General features: G+C 39.4%; 1 protein-coding gene across 1 annotated transcript in view; it reads right to left on the bottom strand.

The window, feature by feature from the left end:
- Positions 1-20,164, bottom strand: part of RORB (RAR related orphan receptor B) — a 52,571-nt gene that overhangs the window by 22,599 nt on the left and 9,808 nt on the right. The window contains exon 4 of the mRNA XM_068974011.1: positions 14,599-15,000. Coding sequence (XP_068830112.1) covers positions 14,599-15,000 — 402 coding nt within the window. The remainder of the gene's footprint in view (positions 1-14,598; positions 15,001-20,164) is intronic.

Genomic DNA, 20,164 nt, shown 5'->3' with positions numbered 1-20,164 from the left:
GTTTTGCTTATATTTTAAAAAGGGAGGATTTAACAATAATCTAAAGACATAGTTTTCTATAGAGCAAAGAGAAGAAAATAGGGAGTGGGCAAGGATAAAAGTCAGATTTCTCCTATAGTATTTATTTTGTGGATTTGACTTTGGAACCATGTAGATATCTTCCATAAATAATAGGAGAGGGAGATGAAATAATATTGACTCATGAGGTGATAATTTTGAAGTTAGGTCATTAGTATCTTTATATTCTTTCAAATTTTTCATAAGATAAAGTTTTTCTCTGAAAAAGTTAAAAAAGAGAAAATAGTTTAATTCATAAAAAAGTAGAAATAAACACAATCAATCTTGGTGGGGCATTTAGTCCAAATGAGTTATATATGGCATTGTATCTTAAATAGTGATCATTTTGAGTTTCAAGGTATGAAAGTTGAGTCACAGCACCAGACACAAGAGTTCTATTTAACAACCTGCAGTGAATTCCTGAAGTTGGATGGAGCTGGAAGAAGGTCCCCTCATAATCTCTTCTGCTATTTGAACACATGAAGGTGACATCTTGAGAAACCAAAGTATGTTAGTCACTCAGTTCTGTCTAACTCTTTGTGACCCCATGGATTGTAGCCCACTAGGCTCCTCTGTCCACAGAATTCTCCAGGCAAGAATACAGGAATGGATAGCCATTTCCTTCTCCAGGAGGTCTTCCTGACCCAGGGATCAAACCCAGATCTCCTGCCTTGCAGGTGGATTCTTTACCATCTGAGCCACCAGGGAAGCCCTTGGGAAATCAAAGTACTTAGAAATTCTGTAAGTGGGATATCAGTAAAATGAAGATGAGCGACTTTTCTTCCTAGCAACTGTTCTTGGCTCATATGGAAGTGGGGTTTCTCTTGTCTTGCAGGCTGTGCCATTTTAAATGCAATTTCTGTCTTTTTAAGTAGCTATATTTCATTTCTTCTGCAGGAGAAATCTCAAAGCAGTACTTAGGTACCTTTTTTTTTTTCCTACCTCACTAAGCTTCTGATTTATATGGCATGAAATAAATTGAGTTTTAGTAATGTAGAGAATTAAAAAGGTAAGCTTAGTTTCTAATGAACCTTCCAAATAAAAAATCTCATATAGCCATTGCCTGGCACATTATATACACTGAATAAATGGTAGCCACAGTTGTCATTATTGGGACATTCTACATAGTTTTTCATCAGGGAAGCAATCTGACCACACAATGGAGACAAAACAGAGATATTTAATTTTGTACTGAAGGAAGATATTTCAATATTTATTAGAGTTGTTCAATCAGAACCATAAGCTGATGGATATAGAAGATGCTACAAAATTCTAACTTGTGATTATTGTTATGCTCTATTGGATTCAGCATTGAGCATTTCTAGATTTTCATTGCTTATCATATTATAAAGATCCTTTCTTTAAAAAATCCTATATTCAAAATTTTATTGAACATCGTCCTATGTTGTAAAACAGGGCAGGAAATATTCTATACATCATATTAAAATAGATTGGCATGTCATGGTTCATCATTTTTCAATTTCACTTGGGCAGTCTAATTACTAAGACTCTTAAAAAAACATATCTATTCCTCAGTAGGTATATAATGAAAACATAAGATTTTTATGGCTCTATAGTTTTCAAACCTTTATCTTCTCGGTGTAGTCTGTTTTCATTTTCAAAGATATACGATTTGTCAGTAATTTACAGGCTTCAGGGTTTATAAGCAAAACTACAATTGCACTCAAAATTGCACTATGAAAAACTTTTTATCTGTTCTTTTACAACATTTCCTGAGAATTCTTGGCCAAAGTTTAAGAATTCTCTAGCTCTCCGCCACCAAAATTTAGGGTTCTATGGGATATGAGAGAAGTGAACATAATAAACACATGGACAGATTAAGCAAAATGGAAAGTTATCTCCACATGGATGCTTTAGGACTCAGCTCAAACAGGAATGGCTTGTGTCCTCAGGTAGAGTAGCTAACTGCCATGACGCTTAATCCTCACTCAACCAGGCCTTACTTCCGGTCAGGCTCACATTGTGCTTATTTGAGTGGATGTTTTTACACACTTCAAGATTATAAATTCTTCAAGAACTGGACTGCAGAACCCAGCATAGTGCTTTCATATACTCATTCACATGCTCACACAAGGTTTTTGAGGCAGTATTACATGCCTGGCTAAGATACAGAGTGTAAAAAATGACAGTCTTTTTTTGTAAAGGATCTTACAATAATATCTTGTCATATCGTGATATAACAAATACCATGAGTTATTGTGGGAGACCAAAAAGAAAATGTCTAACTTAGTCTGAGGAAGGCGGAAAAACATCCATAGAGAAGATGCCTGTTGACCTAAGTCTGGACAGGAGCTTGTCACATAAAGAGAGAGACAGACCTGAGGTAGAAGGGATGATGCAAAGGCACAGAGAGAAAACTAGCTCTGAGCTGGATAACTGCTGACATTGTACTTTACATCTTTACAATCTTTACCTTTTACAAACAATTTCCCTTTGACTGAGGAAAAAAGTGAGGTTCAGAAAGAGTGAGTGACTTTAGACCCATTTTCACAAAGGTAACAAATGGTGTTTTGAAATCAGCTCTGTCTTTCCCAGCAAAACATCTATATTGTTGGCAGTGTAGAGTGCATGAAGAGATGAAGAGAGGGAAAAAAGAGACTAGAGATGGACACTGTGACTGGAGATGGAGCAGCTGAGTAAGCCAGGCCAAAGGGTTCGAATTTTATCTTGTAGCAATTCAGAGTTAGTGGAAGCTGTGAGGCAGGAGAGGGACACGGTCGGTCTTCTGTTTTTAAAGGGTTATCCTGGCCACGGCAAAGCAGATGAGATGGCACTATGGAGTGAGTGAGATTAATTAGGCTGTTGTGAAAAATACAGGCAATGTGACGGATTTCTGGACAAGGTGAGAATGACAGAGAAAGAGTGGAGGGGCTAAATTTAGGACAGTTCTGAAGAAGGATGCACAGGATCAGCAAGGGGAGTGTGTGTGTGTGTGTGTGTGTGTGTGTGTGTGTGCACGCGCGCATGAGAGAGAGAGAACATTACGGTAGGTACTCAGCCAATGTTTAGTTAGTAAAGATAATGTTGAAAATATCCATCTATCCATTCATCCCCTCGTTTTCTGCTTTATTTGATAAAGGATTTTAGTAAGCTAAGACTGACCCTTTGTTGGATGATCTTAAAGCATTAGCACTCACGACAGCTTTGAAGTCAAACAGTAAACATGAGTGTTTATTTCCCGTACCCTCATGGTGAGAAATACAAGGCAGATCTCTTTCTGACATAAGACCTGTATCAATAAAGGCCAAGACACAGTAGCAGCAGGAGCAGGAGCAGTCCTTTTCCACTTCCTTCCTCGGGTCTGCAGATCAAAGGTGAGCCCTGTGCAAAAGCCAAATTGACCCTCTCAAGGCTCAGCAGTGGGTGGGTGAGGTCTGTATAAACCACACAAGTAAAGCTAGACTTGGTGCCTAGGGAGCAAGGCCAGAAGACTCATTCTGTCCATTAGAAAGATGCATGGCCATCAGAGGAGATGATTTGTTTGGACTGAGAGTCTGCAGTTGTGAAACGGGGAGAAGGATTTAAAAAGAGGGGACAAAGGAAGAGACAATGAATACAGTATGCAAAGTTCCTGCTGGGCGCCAAAGGAACTTTCAAGAGTCCTTGCCTGGAAAAATAGAAAAGGTAAGAGTAAACAGTATGATCTCAAGGGACCAACCACGTGAGAAAGTCCAGACAAAGAGACTGAAGTAAACGAGCAGGGGATGTGGAATCTTTCTGGGCAATCACACATCCTTCATCCATTTCCCTGACTTGGTCTGCAGTTGCTTCTCAAAGCCCAGGTTTGGTCAGATCCTTTAACCAGCTTGGGTTGCAGACCGCACATGCTGAGAAAGGAGTCAGCTCACACTATGCTGGGATATTGGGTCCACAGATGTATGGCCCCAATGACTGAATAATAGGAAATTCTACCACCTTCAGAGATGATGCCCATGGACTATACTCTCCTCTCCCTGAGGCCAGGGATGAGGCTAGAGATTTCTTAAGTGGATCTGAAAATGCAACTCCATCTTCTCAGTAGTTAAGATATGGTTTATGTCAATGAGACAAATGTTTGTCCATTTCACTAAAAGTACGTGGGCTGCTTTGATAGTTAATAAAATGATATCAAGGAATGAGAAAAACAATTTCATATGTTCAGTCCAAGTCATTCCTTTCCAGTTAGGAAGTGAGAAAAGTAAATATTGATGCTGGCAAGGAAAAACTGGGTGTATAATTACAAATTAATAGTAAGTCCACCTTTCTCATTTTTTCTTTGCTAATTAAAAAAAAAAATCTTGTTCTCATTTACTCTCTCTTTTTTTTTCCCCCATAAAATTCCTGTTTTATTTTTAGACTTTTACTGTTGCACTTTCCTTGAAGGAAGGCTTATTAGAACCCAAGACTTAAAACCAGTTAATAGAATTTGTAACTTCATGTGTTAAGTATCTTTACAAGATACAAAAGACAATATTTCAAATGAAAGAATAATCCTATAAATCTTTAAAATAATGGATACAGAGATATGTTTATGGTATAGATTGTGGTGATAGTTTCATGGGTGTATATTAACCTCCAAATTAATTAAATTGTATGCATTAAATATGAACAGATTTTTGTATGTCAATTATTACCTCAATAAAGAGATTTAAGAAATAACTGATGCAGGCAAATGTACTTTATAATTTTTTGATGAAAAATACTGTTAAATTTGCTACACTTCCCTAGAAGCTTTAGGAGTAATCTTAGATCCACTTATGAGCAAAAAGAAGAGAGAAAGTAAGTTTTTGAAGGGAAAACTAGAATAAAATTGATAGTAATTCTCAATAGGGTGTGCAAAAATTGTAGAACACTGGATCTGGAACTAACTTCCTTCCTCTATTTCCAAAAGGACTGTATCTAAATAATTCCAGAAGTTAGTTGGGTCACCTGTCTCTCTCTGAAACTGTAAAGTTTCCCTCCCCTACCCCAATCCCAGTCAATCTTCATTGTGATCTGTGGAATAAATCAAAGAAGTATGAAAAAAGTCCCTCCTGAAGGTATTTACAAATGGTTGAGATGGACATGAGACACAGGTCAATGGATTTAAAAGTTTTATCAGACAGTATAAAACAATATTTGAAGTAATGTTTAAAGAAATATATGAAAAAAAAACATTTATTATGTATTAATCCATACAGTAAAGCAAAGTTTGGAAAGAAGTAATTTAAATTACCTAGTACTATGTAGAAAAAAGGCTACATCTGCTTATTTTGATGAGAAGTAAGTAAACTGACAAGTAAGGTGACAATTTCTTGTTTATAACTGCAATATTATAAAATGAGGACCAGCTTGCAGCTACTAATACTAAAATAGCAAGTGACCTTCTGCATCTCTGATTTCAACCACTCAGCGGGTTTTTTCCACCAAAGGGGCTTATTTTAGCTCTCACTCGACATTTCAGCAAATGGTCTGCTCCAAAGGCTACAGTGTCTCAGACACGGATTGCACGGGTGGTTTCATTAGAATCCCACATCCTGGGAGCGGGGAAAGTTGAGTATATCTTTAAAAACTGCTGCTTTCGGTGTTATTACCAAGAGCACCCGTGGCCCAACTGTATCAAGGCGAGAAAGCTGAGGCTCAAAGCTATATTTAGTACTAGAGGGAGTTGCATCTGAACTTCCTAATTCTTTCTCTTCCTCCTTTTTTTTTTCCTCATGAGAAAGGATGGTTTCTTCTTTGTGAACTATAGCCCCTATTCATTCTTCTCCATAAGGAATTAAACGAAAAGAAAACTTGGAAGTATTCTTCTTAAAATACTATATATCAGCCTCAATCGAAATGATTAATGAATTTTTAATTTATCACTCGCCTTAAGGATCTAGAGAACTGCTCAATTCCCTGTTTAGTTTATACTACTAGTGTGGAAGTGGAATTCTTAGGGGATTCGCTTTGAATTAATGCCAGGGTATCTCTACGGACTTGCTCAAGGCAAGTTTTAAGTGCCTGCATTAGATTTTCAGAATATCAAGACTCCTCAGAACCCACACACTGAGACAGTAACTCTAATATATTAGAACAATTGGTTTAAAGGTGGAACATTTAACCAAGTGTGCATTTTGTCTTTTTGACAATAGACTCCCAGTTTTATAAGCTTTCTGTCATTAAATAGAACAAGTCTACTGGTTAGGGTGTAACAGACGACAGTGTCAGAGAGGACAAGGTTACTTTTAAGGCCTTTCTGATTTTTCTAATCTCTATTTAGAGATGATTATTTTGAGGGCCTAAGTAGAAATGTGCTACCAGCATAGAAACATCAATATTAAAGCTTAAAACAGCCATCTAGTAGTGATCCATAACCTCAAAAGGAGGAAGGAAAGATTTTCAGCATATATTTCAAGTTCTTTAAATTTTTTGAAGAAGAATTTGGAGCCATAAATAACCCATAACTCATGTGTTGGTTCAGTTTCAAGGTCCAATCACTCATCGCTCTCTTACCAGTGAATTAGGAAAGCTTCTGGTCTCCTTTTCAAACAAATTCTACAGCCAATTATTATATCAGAGAATGGCATAACTGATTTTTACTTCATGTAGGTCTTAAGCAAAATGCTCTAAAGTTCTTTAGAAAGATATATTAAGAAAATATAAGATTATGTTATTACCTATAAAAATGATGAAAATGTGATAAAACACAATTCAATAAAACATGAACACACACAGAAAAAAACAGTGGAAAAATTGGATTAATACTACAAGTAATAATACCTGGGGAAAGACTGCATAAACAGATTAATAAATAAAATAGTTAAAATTTTATCAAATTTCAGGAAGCTCAGGTGAGAGCATTTTAAAATTAAGAAAACAGAAACTAAAGCAGAAAGAAAAACTGAAAGAATCCATATGGCATTTATATTTAAACAGAGTATATCCAAAGGGAAAAAAGACCATAAGCAGCAAAACAAATTAACTATCTAAAAGGGTGACTTCTTAATAATTTAATAATGGAAAGCTGTTTTGGAACACAGTGTTTTGTTTCACTGCAATAGTGCATGTCTAGTTTTAGAGACGGAGAAGGCGATGGCACCCCACTCCTGTACTCTTGCCTGGAAAATCCCATGGACGGAGGAGCCTGGTAGGCTGCAGTCCATGGGGTCGCTAAGAGTCAGACACGACTGAGCAACTTCACTTTCACTTTTCACTTTCATGCATTGGAGAAGGAAATGGCACCCCACTCCAGTGTTCTTGCCTGGAGAATCCCAGGGACGGGGGAGTCAGTCGGACACTACTGAAGTGACTTAGCAGCAGCAGCAGCAGAACAAGCAAAAACAACATAATCTTGAGCCCATGAAAATCTTTACCACTCTCTTTCAGAAAGTGCACCTCCCTCTCCACATCACCCAAAGGACACTCAGCAGGTCACAGATGATGGAAACCTAATTATGAAAATTGCCCAGGGCCATCATTAGGATTGACTTTTACTATTTGGATTTTGCTGACATATGGATTGACCGTTAATTTAAACAGAAGCAATCCCTCCCCAACCTTATCCCCCTTTTGGAAATGTAGCCAATATAATTCTGACCTTTAGGAATAACTAAATCAGAAGACATCTTTGGAGGCAATTATAACATTTTCAAACATTTAATCTAATTTTTAAAAGTCACTTGATTGCTTAAATAATACATTTCATTCATTGACTAATGTTTTAAAGTAAGTATTTTCTAAATAGTCTGGCACCAAATGTTCCTAGAACCAACGTGTCTGAAAACCAAATAGCAGTTCCACAATAGTCTGCATAAACAGGGCTCAGATTTAAAAAATAAATTTCTTTTTCTCAGTAGCAAGGGTATATTGTCACATATCCTTATCTATAGCTTACGTCTAAAATAAAAGTCTTTCCAGCTAGAAACATTTTCAACAGGCTTCCCCACATTTGTAAACATCACAGAAATAAATCCTGTACTGGTTGGGAGCGAGCCTGTGAAGTTGGTTGTGTACTATGGTAATGAAAACCAAAGTGTATCATGCTCCAACAACTCCTACCCATCAGTTGACATTTCTGTGTACCATAGCTTATGTGGTATTTTAACCCCTGCCAGTTCTTCCCAAAATGGGTATTTGAAAATGTGGCCAAAGCAGGACCTATTCACCCCAATCAGTGGAAGAACGATTCAGAGCTATTTCTGAGAGTCAGTGTCAAGCTTGCAATGCTGGGAAGTACTAGTCAACAGTGGGGCTGTTTCAGAGGCTGTCTTATAAGCATACACACTCTATCCTTCAATAAGTCAGCAGCAGAACCTCATGAAATCTCCTTTCCTTTTCCTTATTGCAGAATAGTTTATGTCTATTATGGCTTTTGAAATTGAGTGTAGAAAATGGAATTGGTTTTCCCATAGCTTCCCAATAGTTTTTTTTTTTTTTTGATTGGTGGATTTTAAAGTCTTCTTAGAATGTCCTGAGTCAAAAATTAATTCCAAACTAGTATCTCCAGGAGAAGTCTCCTGAGGAAGGTCAGTTCTATACAATTTCAACTCAAAACAGAAAAGATGATTTACCTAATGTAGTGAATGCTATCATGCAAGGAAAGCTGTACTGACAGAGATGTGAGCATGTCATGGCCAACGCGCATACATGTGCTGTGAGTGGATGCACAGGCTTATAAGCACTTCAGTTAAGCATATAGGTATGTATTGCTTCTGATGTAGATCATTTATATATATATATACATATATATACACACACATATATATGAATTATTGCACTGAGCATGATAGGTGAGTGACTATAACACATTACTAGATGACTTTGGAGATTTTTTCAGATTGTTTAAGGATATCTAGAGGATGAGATGGCTGGATGGCATCACTGACTCGATGGATGTGAGTCTGAGTGAACTCCGAGAGTTGGTGATGGACAGGGAGGCCTGACGTGCTGCGATTCATGGGGTCACAAAGAGTCGGACACGACTGAGCGACTGAACTGAACTGAATTGAGAAAAAATATGGATTTGAATAAAAACCTAGGAAAGAACTATGGGCTTCCCATGTGGTTCAGTAGTAAAAACAATCCACCTGCCAAAGAAGGAGGAGGAAATGGCAACCCATTCCAGTGCTCTTGCTGGGATAATCCCGTGGGCAGAGGAGCCATGTGGGCTATAGCCCATGAGGTCACAGAGTCGGACACGACTGAAGCGACAGAGCATGCCCACAGGAAAGAATTACAGTGTCCTTTGTCCTGGGATGGTCTAAAATAATTCATGACCATTGACTACTTAATACAGTTGTGACCATGGTAGAGATCCCAGAAATGTGACAAATTGAGCTGCATAGCTCAGCCCCCACATTCATGAAATTTCCTTTTTTTTTTTTGAGATAGAAGACGGGATTCTGGAAATAAGTGGCTTCTTGGGATGTAGTGCATGGATAGTTCACTACTCAGAGATGTCAAGTAAATCCCTCTTAAGTAACCAAGGTCACCTGGGTAGGCCTGGGGCTCAACTAAGAATATATCTTAATCATTTGTCCCCCTTTTTCTTTCAAGAGGGAGCCAGGGAGGTGATCAGGTTGAAGTGGGCCAGGGAGGACAGGTGGATTGACCCTGAAGCTGTACCCATACAAAAGCTTACTCTTTACTTTGATTGTACATAAACTTGGGATGGTTTGGGATTGGTCACCACCCTCTCCTTGGGTAGCTCCTGCTTGTCCTCGATGTTGACTTTCTTTTTTTTTTTTCCAAGAGCATGAGTGAAGAAAAGAGGCTGGTGCACACTTCTGATGTGACTGTGGTTATTAACTGTATAGTTGACAGGACCATTTTACCCATGGAAACTTCCTATGGAAACCCCCACCACAGACATCATTCAGGATTGCTTAGTTGCCTATAAGTCCTTTTCCCTCCACTACTGTACCCTTCTCCTTGGGAAGCAGCTGTAACAAAGGGGATATTTGTGCATAGGCCCAGAGTGTCCACCAGGAAGTGGGAGAACCATTATCCTTCAAAATCATTTAGTCCATTGGCCTTATTTTTCAAATGAAGAGACTGAGCTCCAGAGGGCTGAATAATTTTGAACAAGTGCACGTGGCTAGCATGTGGAGCCAGGATTTCCTAAACTGCCTGCATAGGACCTGTGTTCGGGTGAGGGTGACAGGACTGTCAGATAACAATGGAAGTTCACAAGACGTCTTCCACCAAGGCAAAAAGGAAGAACTCAAGACACTGGATTTCCATTTCCTCAACCTGCTTGAATGGTTTTCCTCACTGATTTAGTCTACTTTTATTCATTTTTAAAGACGTATTAGGCACTTGCTCCTAAGTGGAATGCCTATGTGTGTTTGATACAGGTGCCACTAGAAGACATAGAAAATACATAGCTGGAGTTAAACTCTATTCTCTGTACCATTTCTGAATGAGCAGTTGAATATGCATAGTAGACTTAAGCAGTTATAAAATATTTACCTCAAAAAGCCTATGCCATCGAAAATGCTGCCTTATGACTGCAGCACTTGCTTGGTGTTCTTAGGAAAGAACAACTGAAACACGATCAAGTTTTATAGAATTTTCCCCAATATCTAGAAATATCTTCCCTGTGTCTATTTAGCTTTGATAAACAAAGCAGTACATCACAGGGATTAGAGCACCTTTTGGCCAATCCCTTTTGGTAAACTTCTCTATTAATACACAGCTTCTGAATAGAAGAATTTGCTAAAAAGAGGTTTATTTCTATCTTTTGATGTTTAAAATTCCAGGTTTCATAAATAGAACACAAAAGGAATAGGAAAGTAAATCTACAGTTAAGATTATATAGCAGGGATCAATGAATTCACATTTCACTGTCCATCTGGAGAGAAAATTACTGAACAGCAAACTCAGACGATATATGTAAAAGGCAGTCTATACCATTAGCACTGAAGCTAATTTGATGGATTCCCCTCCCCGTTTTTAAAAGCACATCGATTGGCTGTGTGAATTGTCTTGCTGTCTGGTATCTCATAGATACACTGTCAATCATCTTTGAGCTTAAATGAGTTTTCATCAAGAGTATTAGTTCTGCAGAATCTTTCACCTCATCTGAAGGCTGGGGTGAGGGAGCTAACGCACAGCCTCTCACTTTCTTTCTCGGCTTGTTTGCCAGTCTGCGTCTAGAAAGCTTCCTCTCCTGCCACCAACCGCTGCAAAGTCTTATTTGTAAAGATAAACACATGCACCATGCCAGCTTGAGATAAAATTCCTGCTAAAACCAGGTAAACCTGATGCCTAATTATTAATTTGCAGTTTCCTTTTGCTTTTTTCTTAGCTAGTGAGGGGCTCCCTTTGTTTGATGGGAGGAAACGTCGTAACGCTGTTACTCCGACCTGGGTTCACTGGCTTACTCTGCTTTTAATAAGTTTTGTAACTTTTGAGACTCAATGTTTTCACCTGCAAAATGGATATACAAATACTTATATAACAGGCATAAGAGGGTTGTTATAAGCATTAAATATTGCTTGGCACCATGTAGGTGCTCAATAAAAGGTAATTACATAACCTGTAATAACTAGGAATGTTATTAGGTAATAAGGAGATGAATACATTTATGATATAAATTATCATTGATAATAACAATGATGATGATAAGGCTTATGCAGGACAGATACTGTTCTAAGGATTTTCAAATATTAACTAATTTGATCCACATGCCCAAATTGGGGCTATTCTTGCATCACGTTTGCAACTGAGACTCAGCTTAGGTAAACTGACTGAAGGAAAAGCCGCAGCCAGGTTTTGAACTCAGGCAGTCCGACTGTAGAACCGAAGTTCTTAACTACTGTGCATCACTGGTGCCCTCCTGCCCACAGAGACGGTTATGGTGCTTTAGTGAAATGAGTGGCAGTTTTTTAGGTGGTGCAGGGAAACTGCGCATCACACTGGTGTGGCTCCGGTAGGGATCTCCATCCGACGCGCAGAGGAGTTTGTGTCCACTAGATGGCGTTGCCGTTTTAACGAAATGGGAACCAAGGCAATGCTTAGGCTCAGGAGCCAGCTAAATTTGAGAGCTCTCGGGGGACAATGTAATTGCATCCCTAAAAGTCTGATGGAAGAAACCTCCAAAATTTACCGCAGATCTAGAGATCTCTAAAGACTAATAGTATCTGGAAATGAGAAAAATAAATGCTAGTTTGTTTTGGGGTCAATGTCTGTGTAGAAAATCTGGATGGATTTCGAGATTCTCCAGTTCCGGCCAGAAGGAAAATGACCTGGGTAGAGTTACCTGAACTTCATGTTTCTGGCTGCAGTTCCCTTCCTATAATGCCTCCTACTGATTCTAAATCGCAAAGAAACTGTGATTTAGAAATGAAATCACGAAGATTTTTGAATTCTTAGAAGTCTTTCCTTTTTCTGTATGGAACAGAAGACTGCACAACAATTGTTTCTGCTTCCGTATGTTTTAAACATGTGTTCCAAGTCAGTAGCAAATTCAGGCACTCAGATATTAAGTAGGATAAAAGCAAAAAATGGTGCCTAGTTCCTTTTCCTTTTAACATGTCCTCTTGGAAAGACTGAGTGACTTTACTTAAACCGATTGTCCTCTATTGACTGACAGTGCAGTTTGTGGACATTAAGCCCAGAGCAAATAGTAGGGTAATGGATAAGCACGAGAACTCCAGAATCAGATAGCCTGGGACGGAAGTTGGCGCTATCCTTTAGTAATCAAAGGATATGGGCAGGTCATGAGACATCTCTGAGCCTCTGTTTCCTCATCAGTAAAATGGGAATAATAGTTTTACCTATCTTATAAGATGCTTGTGAAAATTAAGTGTGTGAAGTGCCTGTGACATGGTCCCTGTTGAAGAGAGAAATCTAATGAATATTTTTGTTATCAGCGCTGATGGGCAGTTTTCTATGTCCTTCAGCTGTGGATGTTGTTACAAGGGCTTTGTCGACCACTTCTTTGCTCCCTGCCACAGGCTTAATTGCTGAGAGAGAGAAATAACGTTCCAGGTTTTGTAACTGTGTCACACCACGTCTTCCTCAGCCAGATGGGAGAAGTAGCCAAGATACATATGGCATGTCCTTCGTTATGTGTTCACATCAACTTTATTTAAAACACTCGTAGGCTTTGTGCTCCTACTCACTGTTTAGACAGAGAAGGTGACTGAACACGTGGTGGATAAGAGGAAACAGCTCAGAGCTACTGAGTGCTTACTGAGTGCCAAACGTGGCTCTGTTTTACATGTATGAACTCGTGGAATTCTTACAACAATGGTGAGATCTATGAGCTAGTACTTTTGGAGAAACAAATAGAATAAGCAAACTGGAATTGAGAAACTTGCTTTCCAGCTCAGATAATAGGCCACAGGTCCAGGATTTGAATTCAAGCGGCCTAGTACCTATTTTTTGGCAATGCCAGGTGAGACCTTAGTTCCCCAACCAGGGATTGAACCTGCAGTGGAAATTCCCTTGCAGTGGAAGAGCAGAGTCTTAATAACTAGATCACCAGGGAAGTCTGCAAGTGGCCTGGTTCTTAACCAGTCTTTTCTGCTACCTCTTAAGGAGAGATCTGAGGAGGCCTCAGACTTCTGAGCTCCACACTGCTTTCCCCTGTGCACTGAATACTGCAAAGAAGCCTGCTACAGCCACTGCCTGTGAGCTCCTCCGGGACACTGTTAACAGGCAGCTCTGTCACCCAGGAGGGTAATGTGTTAAACCTACATCCATATTTTTATGGCAATTACGGAATAAAATCAACTGACTAGACATTTAACAGACTCTTAAGCTTAATAGGGTAAAAGAGTTGTGAGGACAGAAGATAGAGCACCTAGACAGATGCACTCTTGAACACCTCTCCTTAGCAAGGACACTGCCGAAGCAAGAGGGCAGTGTTTCTCAGGCAGCTGTGCCTGGGACTCTTCCTGCTCAGTGGAGCTTATTTGTTGCTCTTCTGTAACTACAGTCTTTTTTTTTTTTTTCACTGAACTCTAGACTTTATTTGGATTCCACCAAGTTTTTCACGTCCTGTTTACATTCCAGATCTAAGGTGGACTGTACTCTTTATTGCCAGTAATTCAGACTTTATTCTAATGTAAAATTCTTGAATTGAGATTTACAAGAGGCTTAGAGGTCTTCGGGTCTATCCTTCTGCCTCTACACAGAAGGAAACTGACATTTGTCCCCAGTTATCTTAGAGAGTTGGAGCCCTGTTCATTCACTTTCTTCTACATACTGCTTCTATATCCCTTAGCTATTTCACTTTTAATAGCATTACTTTGAACACTTGCTGAAATTTTGTTTATACCAATAACATTTTTCCTTCAGTGATGAACCCAAATCCAACAGATAGCATCTGTTCTTTACAGATAGCATCTATTTATAATTCCTTCTTTCTTCGTTTGCTTGAAATAAACTTTTATGGGCCTTGGGAACAATGACAGTTGTTAGACTATATTTTAAAATCAATTAGTTTTCACATGAGAAGTCATGAAAGCAAGTAATTCACCTTAGACCTAAGAAAATGATCTTACGAAACAGGACCAAGGCCACTTCGAAGTAGAATTTCCAAAAATGTTCTGGAAGATTTCCACTTACCAATTTCGCTCATTGTTATCCCTGGTGCTAACTGCCCGTTGTTGAAAGAGCTATAGGTAAACAGGTTGGGTACGGATGTGAGGTCATAGATAGGTTCTTGCTTTATCTGCTTGATTCCAGTCATGTCAAGTCCTGACTGATCGGGGGATGGCTGGCCGGAATCCACGTTGTAATAACCCTCAGACTTGGGCAGGTCAATGACGTGTCCATTGGCGTACGTGCCGCTGGCCTCGTTGTTCAGGTTGTTGAGGCCGTTGCTGATGCTGCTGCCATACACCCTGGCGAGGGCTTCCGCCTCCCCACTCTGCTGCTGCCGCTGCTCCTGCAGCCGCTGCTGATGCTTCTGCACCTCAGCATACAGGCTGTCTCTCTGCTTCTTGGACATCCTCCCAAACTTCACAGCTGGCGGGAGACAAAAGTAGAAAACAGCACTTGTGGTTATCTCTCTCATTAACTACTGGGAGTTCAAGAGCTCACGATGACTGTCTCCTCAACACAAAATGCACAAAGTCCAAGTCCCATAGCCCCTGAGTCCATTGGTTTGCACTCCACGTTTGCTGAAAGGCTATATTCAGGGATTTCTGTAATGGTTTATGTGCATAGTGAGAACTAAGTCTAAGCTAGGAAGAAATTTAAAGACTCATAGATATATTTCTCATTGCCGTGAAGTTAGAAGGCACATTTCCTTGTTCTTTCTTACTTGTGGGGAAATAAAATTCACAAAAATCTCAAACTACCACATAGTATCTATTCAAATGTCAGCCAACACTCATCATTAACTTCCCTCCTAAGTGTTAGGATTTCTGGATTGTCAGCTAAGACCCTATTATTTCACTATTTTCTAAATAGCAGGTTGGGTAAGACCAAGATGTAGAACAGGGTGAGAAACACAATTTTAAGTAACATCATTTGCCTTCACTTCTCTACATCTGAGTCTCTATTTCTGCTTTGCCAATAAGTACATCTGTATCATTTTTCTACATAGGAGCGTTATTACACAATATTTGCTTTTTTTCTTTTTGACTGACTTCACTCTGTATGACAGTCCCTAGTCCATCCCTGCCTCTACAAATGGTACAATTTAGTTCCTTTTCATGGCTGAGTAATATTCCATTGTATATATGTACCATTTGCTTTTTTTCTTTCTGACTGACTTCACTCTGTATGACAGTCCCTAGTCCATCCCTGTCTCTACAAATGGCACAATTTAGTTCCTTTTCATGGCTGAGTAATATTCCATTGTATATATGTACCACATCTTTATCTGTTCGTTTGTTGATGGAAATTTAGGTTGCTTCCATGTCCTGGCTATTGTAAATACTGCTGCAATTGTAGTATCTTTCAAACCTCTTTCAAAACCTCCTTGCTTTAGATTTCTGTGCACTCTAGGTGAAACCGGCTTTCCTGGTAGCTCAGCTGGTAATCTGCCTGCAATGCAGGAGACCCCAGTTTGATTCCTGGGTTGGGAAGATCCCTGGAGAAGGGATGCCTGCTCCAGTATTCTTGGGCTTCCCTAGTGGCTCAGATGGTAAAGAATCTGCCTGAAGTGCAGGAGACCTGGATCTGATCCCTGGTTGGGCAGATCTTCTTAAGGAGGGCATGGCAAACTACTCCAGTATTCTTGCCTGGAGAATCCCCAAGAACAGAGGAGCCTGAGCAACTAAGCACACTAGGTGAAACGGCTATTGTAGTGGATTGCCTGCTTTAATAACCCTGATGCTTTTTGCCTGTGTGCCTTCTCTTTCTCATATAAATTTGCAATGCCCTTTCATTCTGTGCAGGCATCCTGCTACACCCCTTTGACTCAGGGTCATGCTCTGGGCCCATGGGATATTGATGTATGTAAGCTTCCCTGGTCGCTCAGGTAGTAAAGAATCTGTCTGCAATGTGGGAAACCTGGGTTCGATTCCTGGGTTGGGAAGATCCCCTGGAGGAGGACCTGGCAACCCACTCCAGTATTCTTGCCTGGAGAATCCCCATGGACAAAGGAACCTGGCAGGCTATACAGTCCATGTGGTCACAAAGAGTTGGACACAACTGAGCAACACACGCACAGACAGAGGGTTTCCCTGGTGGCTCAGTGGTGAAGAATCTGCCTACAATGCAGGAGTCACAGGGGACACAGGTTTGATCCTTGGGTCACAAAGATCCTGTGGAGGAGGCATGGCAACCCACTCCAGTATTCATGCCTGGAGAATCCCATAGACAGAGGAGCCTGGCAGGCTACAGTCCATGGGGTCGCAAAGAGTCGGACGCGACTAAAACCACTTAGCACGCACGCACGCACACACACAATGCAAACAGAGACTTAAACAGTGCCTGTGTGAGTGCCTAAACTAGTCTGCTGGAGGATAAGAGATGTGAAACACAGCAGAGCCATCTCAGTCAAAGCCAACTACAATTAGGAGGGTTGGAGAACTAACCTGCAGCTGATAAAAGATATGGGAATGAACCCAGACAACACCCTACATTTAGCAATTTTAGGTTCAGAATTCTGCTCACAATCAAAGCTAGCAGTGTCAAGTAAGTACGCTGCCAAGTTCCTTGCCCTGGTAAATATCTGAAAACTCACTCAATGGTGAATAGTAATGCCTTTTCCAAAAAACTGACTTATCAAGTCACTGAACAACTTAAATATTTTCAAAGAAAAAACTTAAAGTTCCACTACATTTTGAAATACTCAGGCTTAATCCTAAATCAAGGATTTTGCTGACAATGGCTTCAATATTAGTTTAGAATAAATTTTCTGTTCATTTCAGAAACATAGATGAGCCAGTTTTTCAGTTTCATGTCCCTTTCTATAGTAAGTGGTGACATATTTGGGAAAAAAAATTACAGCACTTGGCAAAATAAACTTGCTGAACTTGCCTGATAAATAAAAAATTCCCTCTCACTATTTGTAAATACATTTATTGTATTCATAGACTTATTTTTAGCAAAGGCTATATTACTATTATATTTTCAAGCAGCAGCATTCTTCTTTCCACTACCCGTTAATCAGTACAACACGTGTTTTAAATGTTTGCCCCTCTCAAATTTGAATTATTCTATTAATGAGATTCACTTGAGTATGGAGGCAGCCTCTTGTTAAACTGCTAGCTCTCAAAGAAACTAGCACAGTTCTGTATACATTGCAAGTGCTTCATAAATATTCAACAATGATAGTATTTGCTTGTGATGTGCTCTTAAACCTGATTTTGATCCCACACTTGCAAAGAACAACTTTGTGTAAATGTGTTGGAAACTTTTTCAGGTCTACTTGAAATGATAGGATTCAAAATGGAATGTAAGTTTTTGGAGTAATTTTAAAACAAAGTTGCAAACTCTGGGAGATGGTGAAGGACAGGGAAGACTGGTGTACTGCAGCCCATGGGGTCGCAAAGAGTCAGACACCACTTAGCAACTGAACAACGATAAAACAAAGACGCTGCTTCTTCAAAGATTGCTGCTTTCTACCACACAACTAGACACAAGCTTTTTTTTGTTTGTTTCAAGAAGAATTCAGTTGTTGAACTTATCATCTATGAGTTTTCATAGTCATTTTAAAAATTATTTTATCTTTGGCTGTAATGTTTATATCTCACTACTTATCAAGGAAACCAGTCTTAATTTAACATTTAGATGTCAAGGATATGCCTTTTTTATAGTGCTTTAAGATTTGTAGAAATAATCTGATTCCATCTACCTAAAGCTAGTTATAATTTTGAAATATTCTTTCTCATCCTCCTCAGGTTGTACTCCAATAGAGCGTCCTGTGATGATGGAACGTTCCCTGTGCTTTTGAGTGTGGTAGTCACAAGCCACATGTGGCTTTTGATCACTTGAAATATAGCTAGTATGACTAAAGAACTGAATTGTGAATTTTATTTAATTTTTTAAAAAATCATTTGAAAAACTTTTAATTGGAGGATAATTGCTTTACAATGAATGTCGTGTTGGTTTCTGCCATATAACAATGTGAACCAGCCATGATTATGTATATGTTCCCTCCCTCTTGAACCTCCCTCCCACCCCTCACCCCATTCCACCCCCTAGGTTGTCACAGAGCACTGAGCTGAGCACCCTGTGTTATATGACAACTTCCCAGTAGCTGTCTGTTTTACATACGGTAACACATATGTTTCCATGCTACTCTCTCAATTCGTCCCACTGCTCCTTCCCCTGCTGTGTCCACAAGTCTAAATTTTATTTAATTTTAACAAATCTAAATTTAAATAGTGACATGCAGATACCTTATTGGACAATGCCATGCTGGATAAGAAGAAGCCAAACCTGTGACACCTGCCCCTGTAGGCAGCTTTCCTGTTTTCATAGAGACATGCCATTTGGAGGACACATAGTTAATTATTGCAAGGTAATTACCATGTTTTCCCTTTGGGGTGCAGTTTCTTCCTACTGATACAAAACCTTTTTCTGTTTATTATTTTTTTTAAGTAGTACTAATACAACTGGAAATAGTTTACACTGAAGATTCCTATAGCTAACATTTGTGAAGGGTCCACTTAAAAAAAGAAAGAAATACAATGATGGAGAAGGTTCGGTGGGTATACACATGCCCTCACTCCACACACACATGTGCGTGCAATACCTTCACCCTTTAGTGCACACAAACACTTCCATGTTTGCCAAGTGGATTTGACTGGATTCTTTGCCAATGCTAAATTTGAGCAAATTTGTTACTGCTGAGTGTGTCTTCTACTCATATACCTGCTGTGGCTAATCCACCACTATCAAAGCTGAAATTCAGGAGAGAATGAAAGTCCAGTGGAGTCAACAGTTCTATCAAGCTGTCTACTAGTAGTCATGCTGTTTCAGTGACTGGCTATAGTGAAGTAAATATTCTTACAGACAGGCATAACTTATAGAGAGCAAATGAAAAAACATAAAAATGAAGATGCCACTTTATGTCTGAGGGAAGCTGAATGGGGTGTTATGTAGAAAGAAGTTTGATGTGAGATAACTTACTGTGGCTGCTGGTACTACTGCTAAAGCACTTTGAAAATGCTTGCTTCATCTGCAGAAGGTAGCTGTAATAAATTAGTCCTTATAGACATGGCTAATCAACCATAACCTCAGGACTTTGTAATCCTTTGATACCACATACTAGGCATTATCAATCAATAGGAGATAAACCTTATTTAGCTTCCCAGGTATTGAACTTGACAGATGTGTGTGTGCTAAGTCATGTCTGACTCTTTGCGATCCCCTAGAACTGTAGCCTTCCAGGCTTCTCTGTCCATAGGTTTTTCCAGGCAAGAAATACTGAAAATTTTGCCATCTCCTACTCCAGAGGATCTTCCTGACCCAGGGATCAAACCCATGTCTCCTGTGTCTCCTGCACTGGCAGGCTGATTCTTTATCCCTGTACCACCTGGGAAGTCCATTCCCAAGTATTAGTGTGACTTACTTAGTTTATAAAGTACCCTTTATATTCAAGGCTTATAACAAACTTCCTCTATACAAATGATAAAGAAGAATTTGTTTTCCCTTAGAGAGAATCATTTTTTCCTTCTGTTGTACTTCCTTCTCCTCATTCCCAACCACTTCTATCACCCCTTAGTATTTC

The sequence above is a fragment of the Capricornis sumatraensis genome, chromosome 6 (assembly GCF_032405125.1).
Source record: "Capricornis sumatraensis isolate serow.1 chromosome 6, serow.2, whole genome shotgun sequence".
NCBI lineage: Eukaryota > Metazoa > Chordata > Mammalia > Artiodactyla > Bovidae > Capricornis > Capricornis sumatraensis.
Note: the sequence above shows the minus strand (reverse complement) of the source record. Positions and strands in the feature narration are given on the sequence as shown.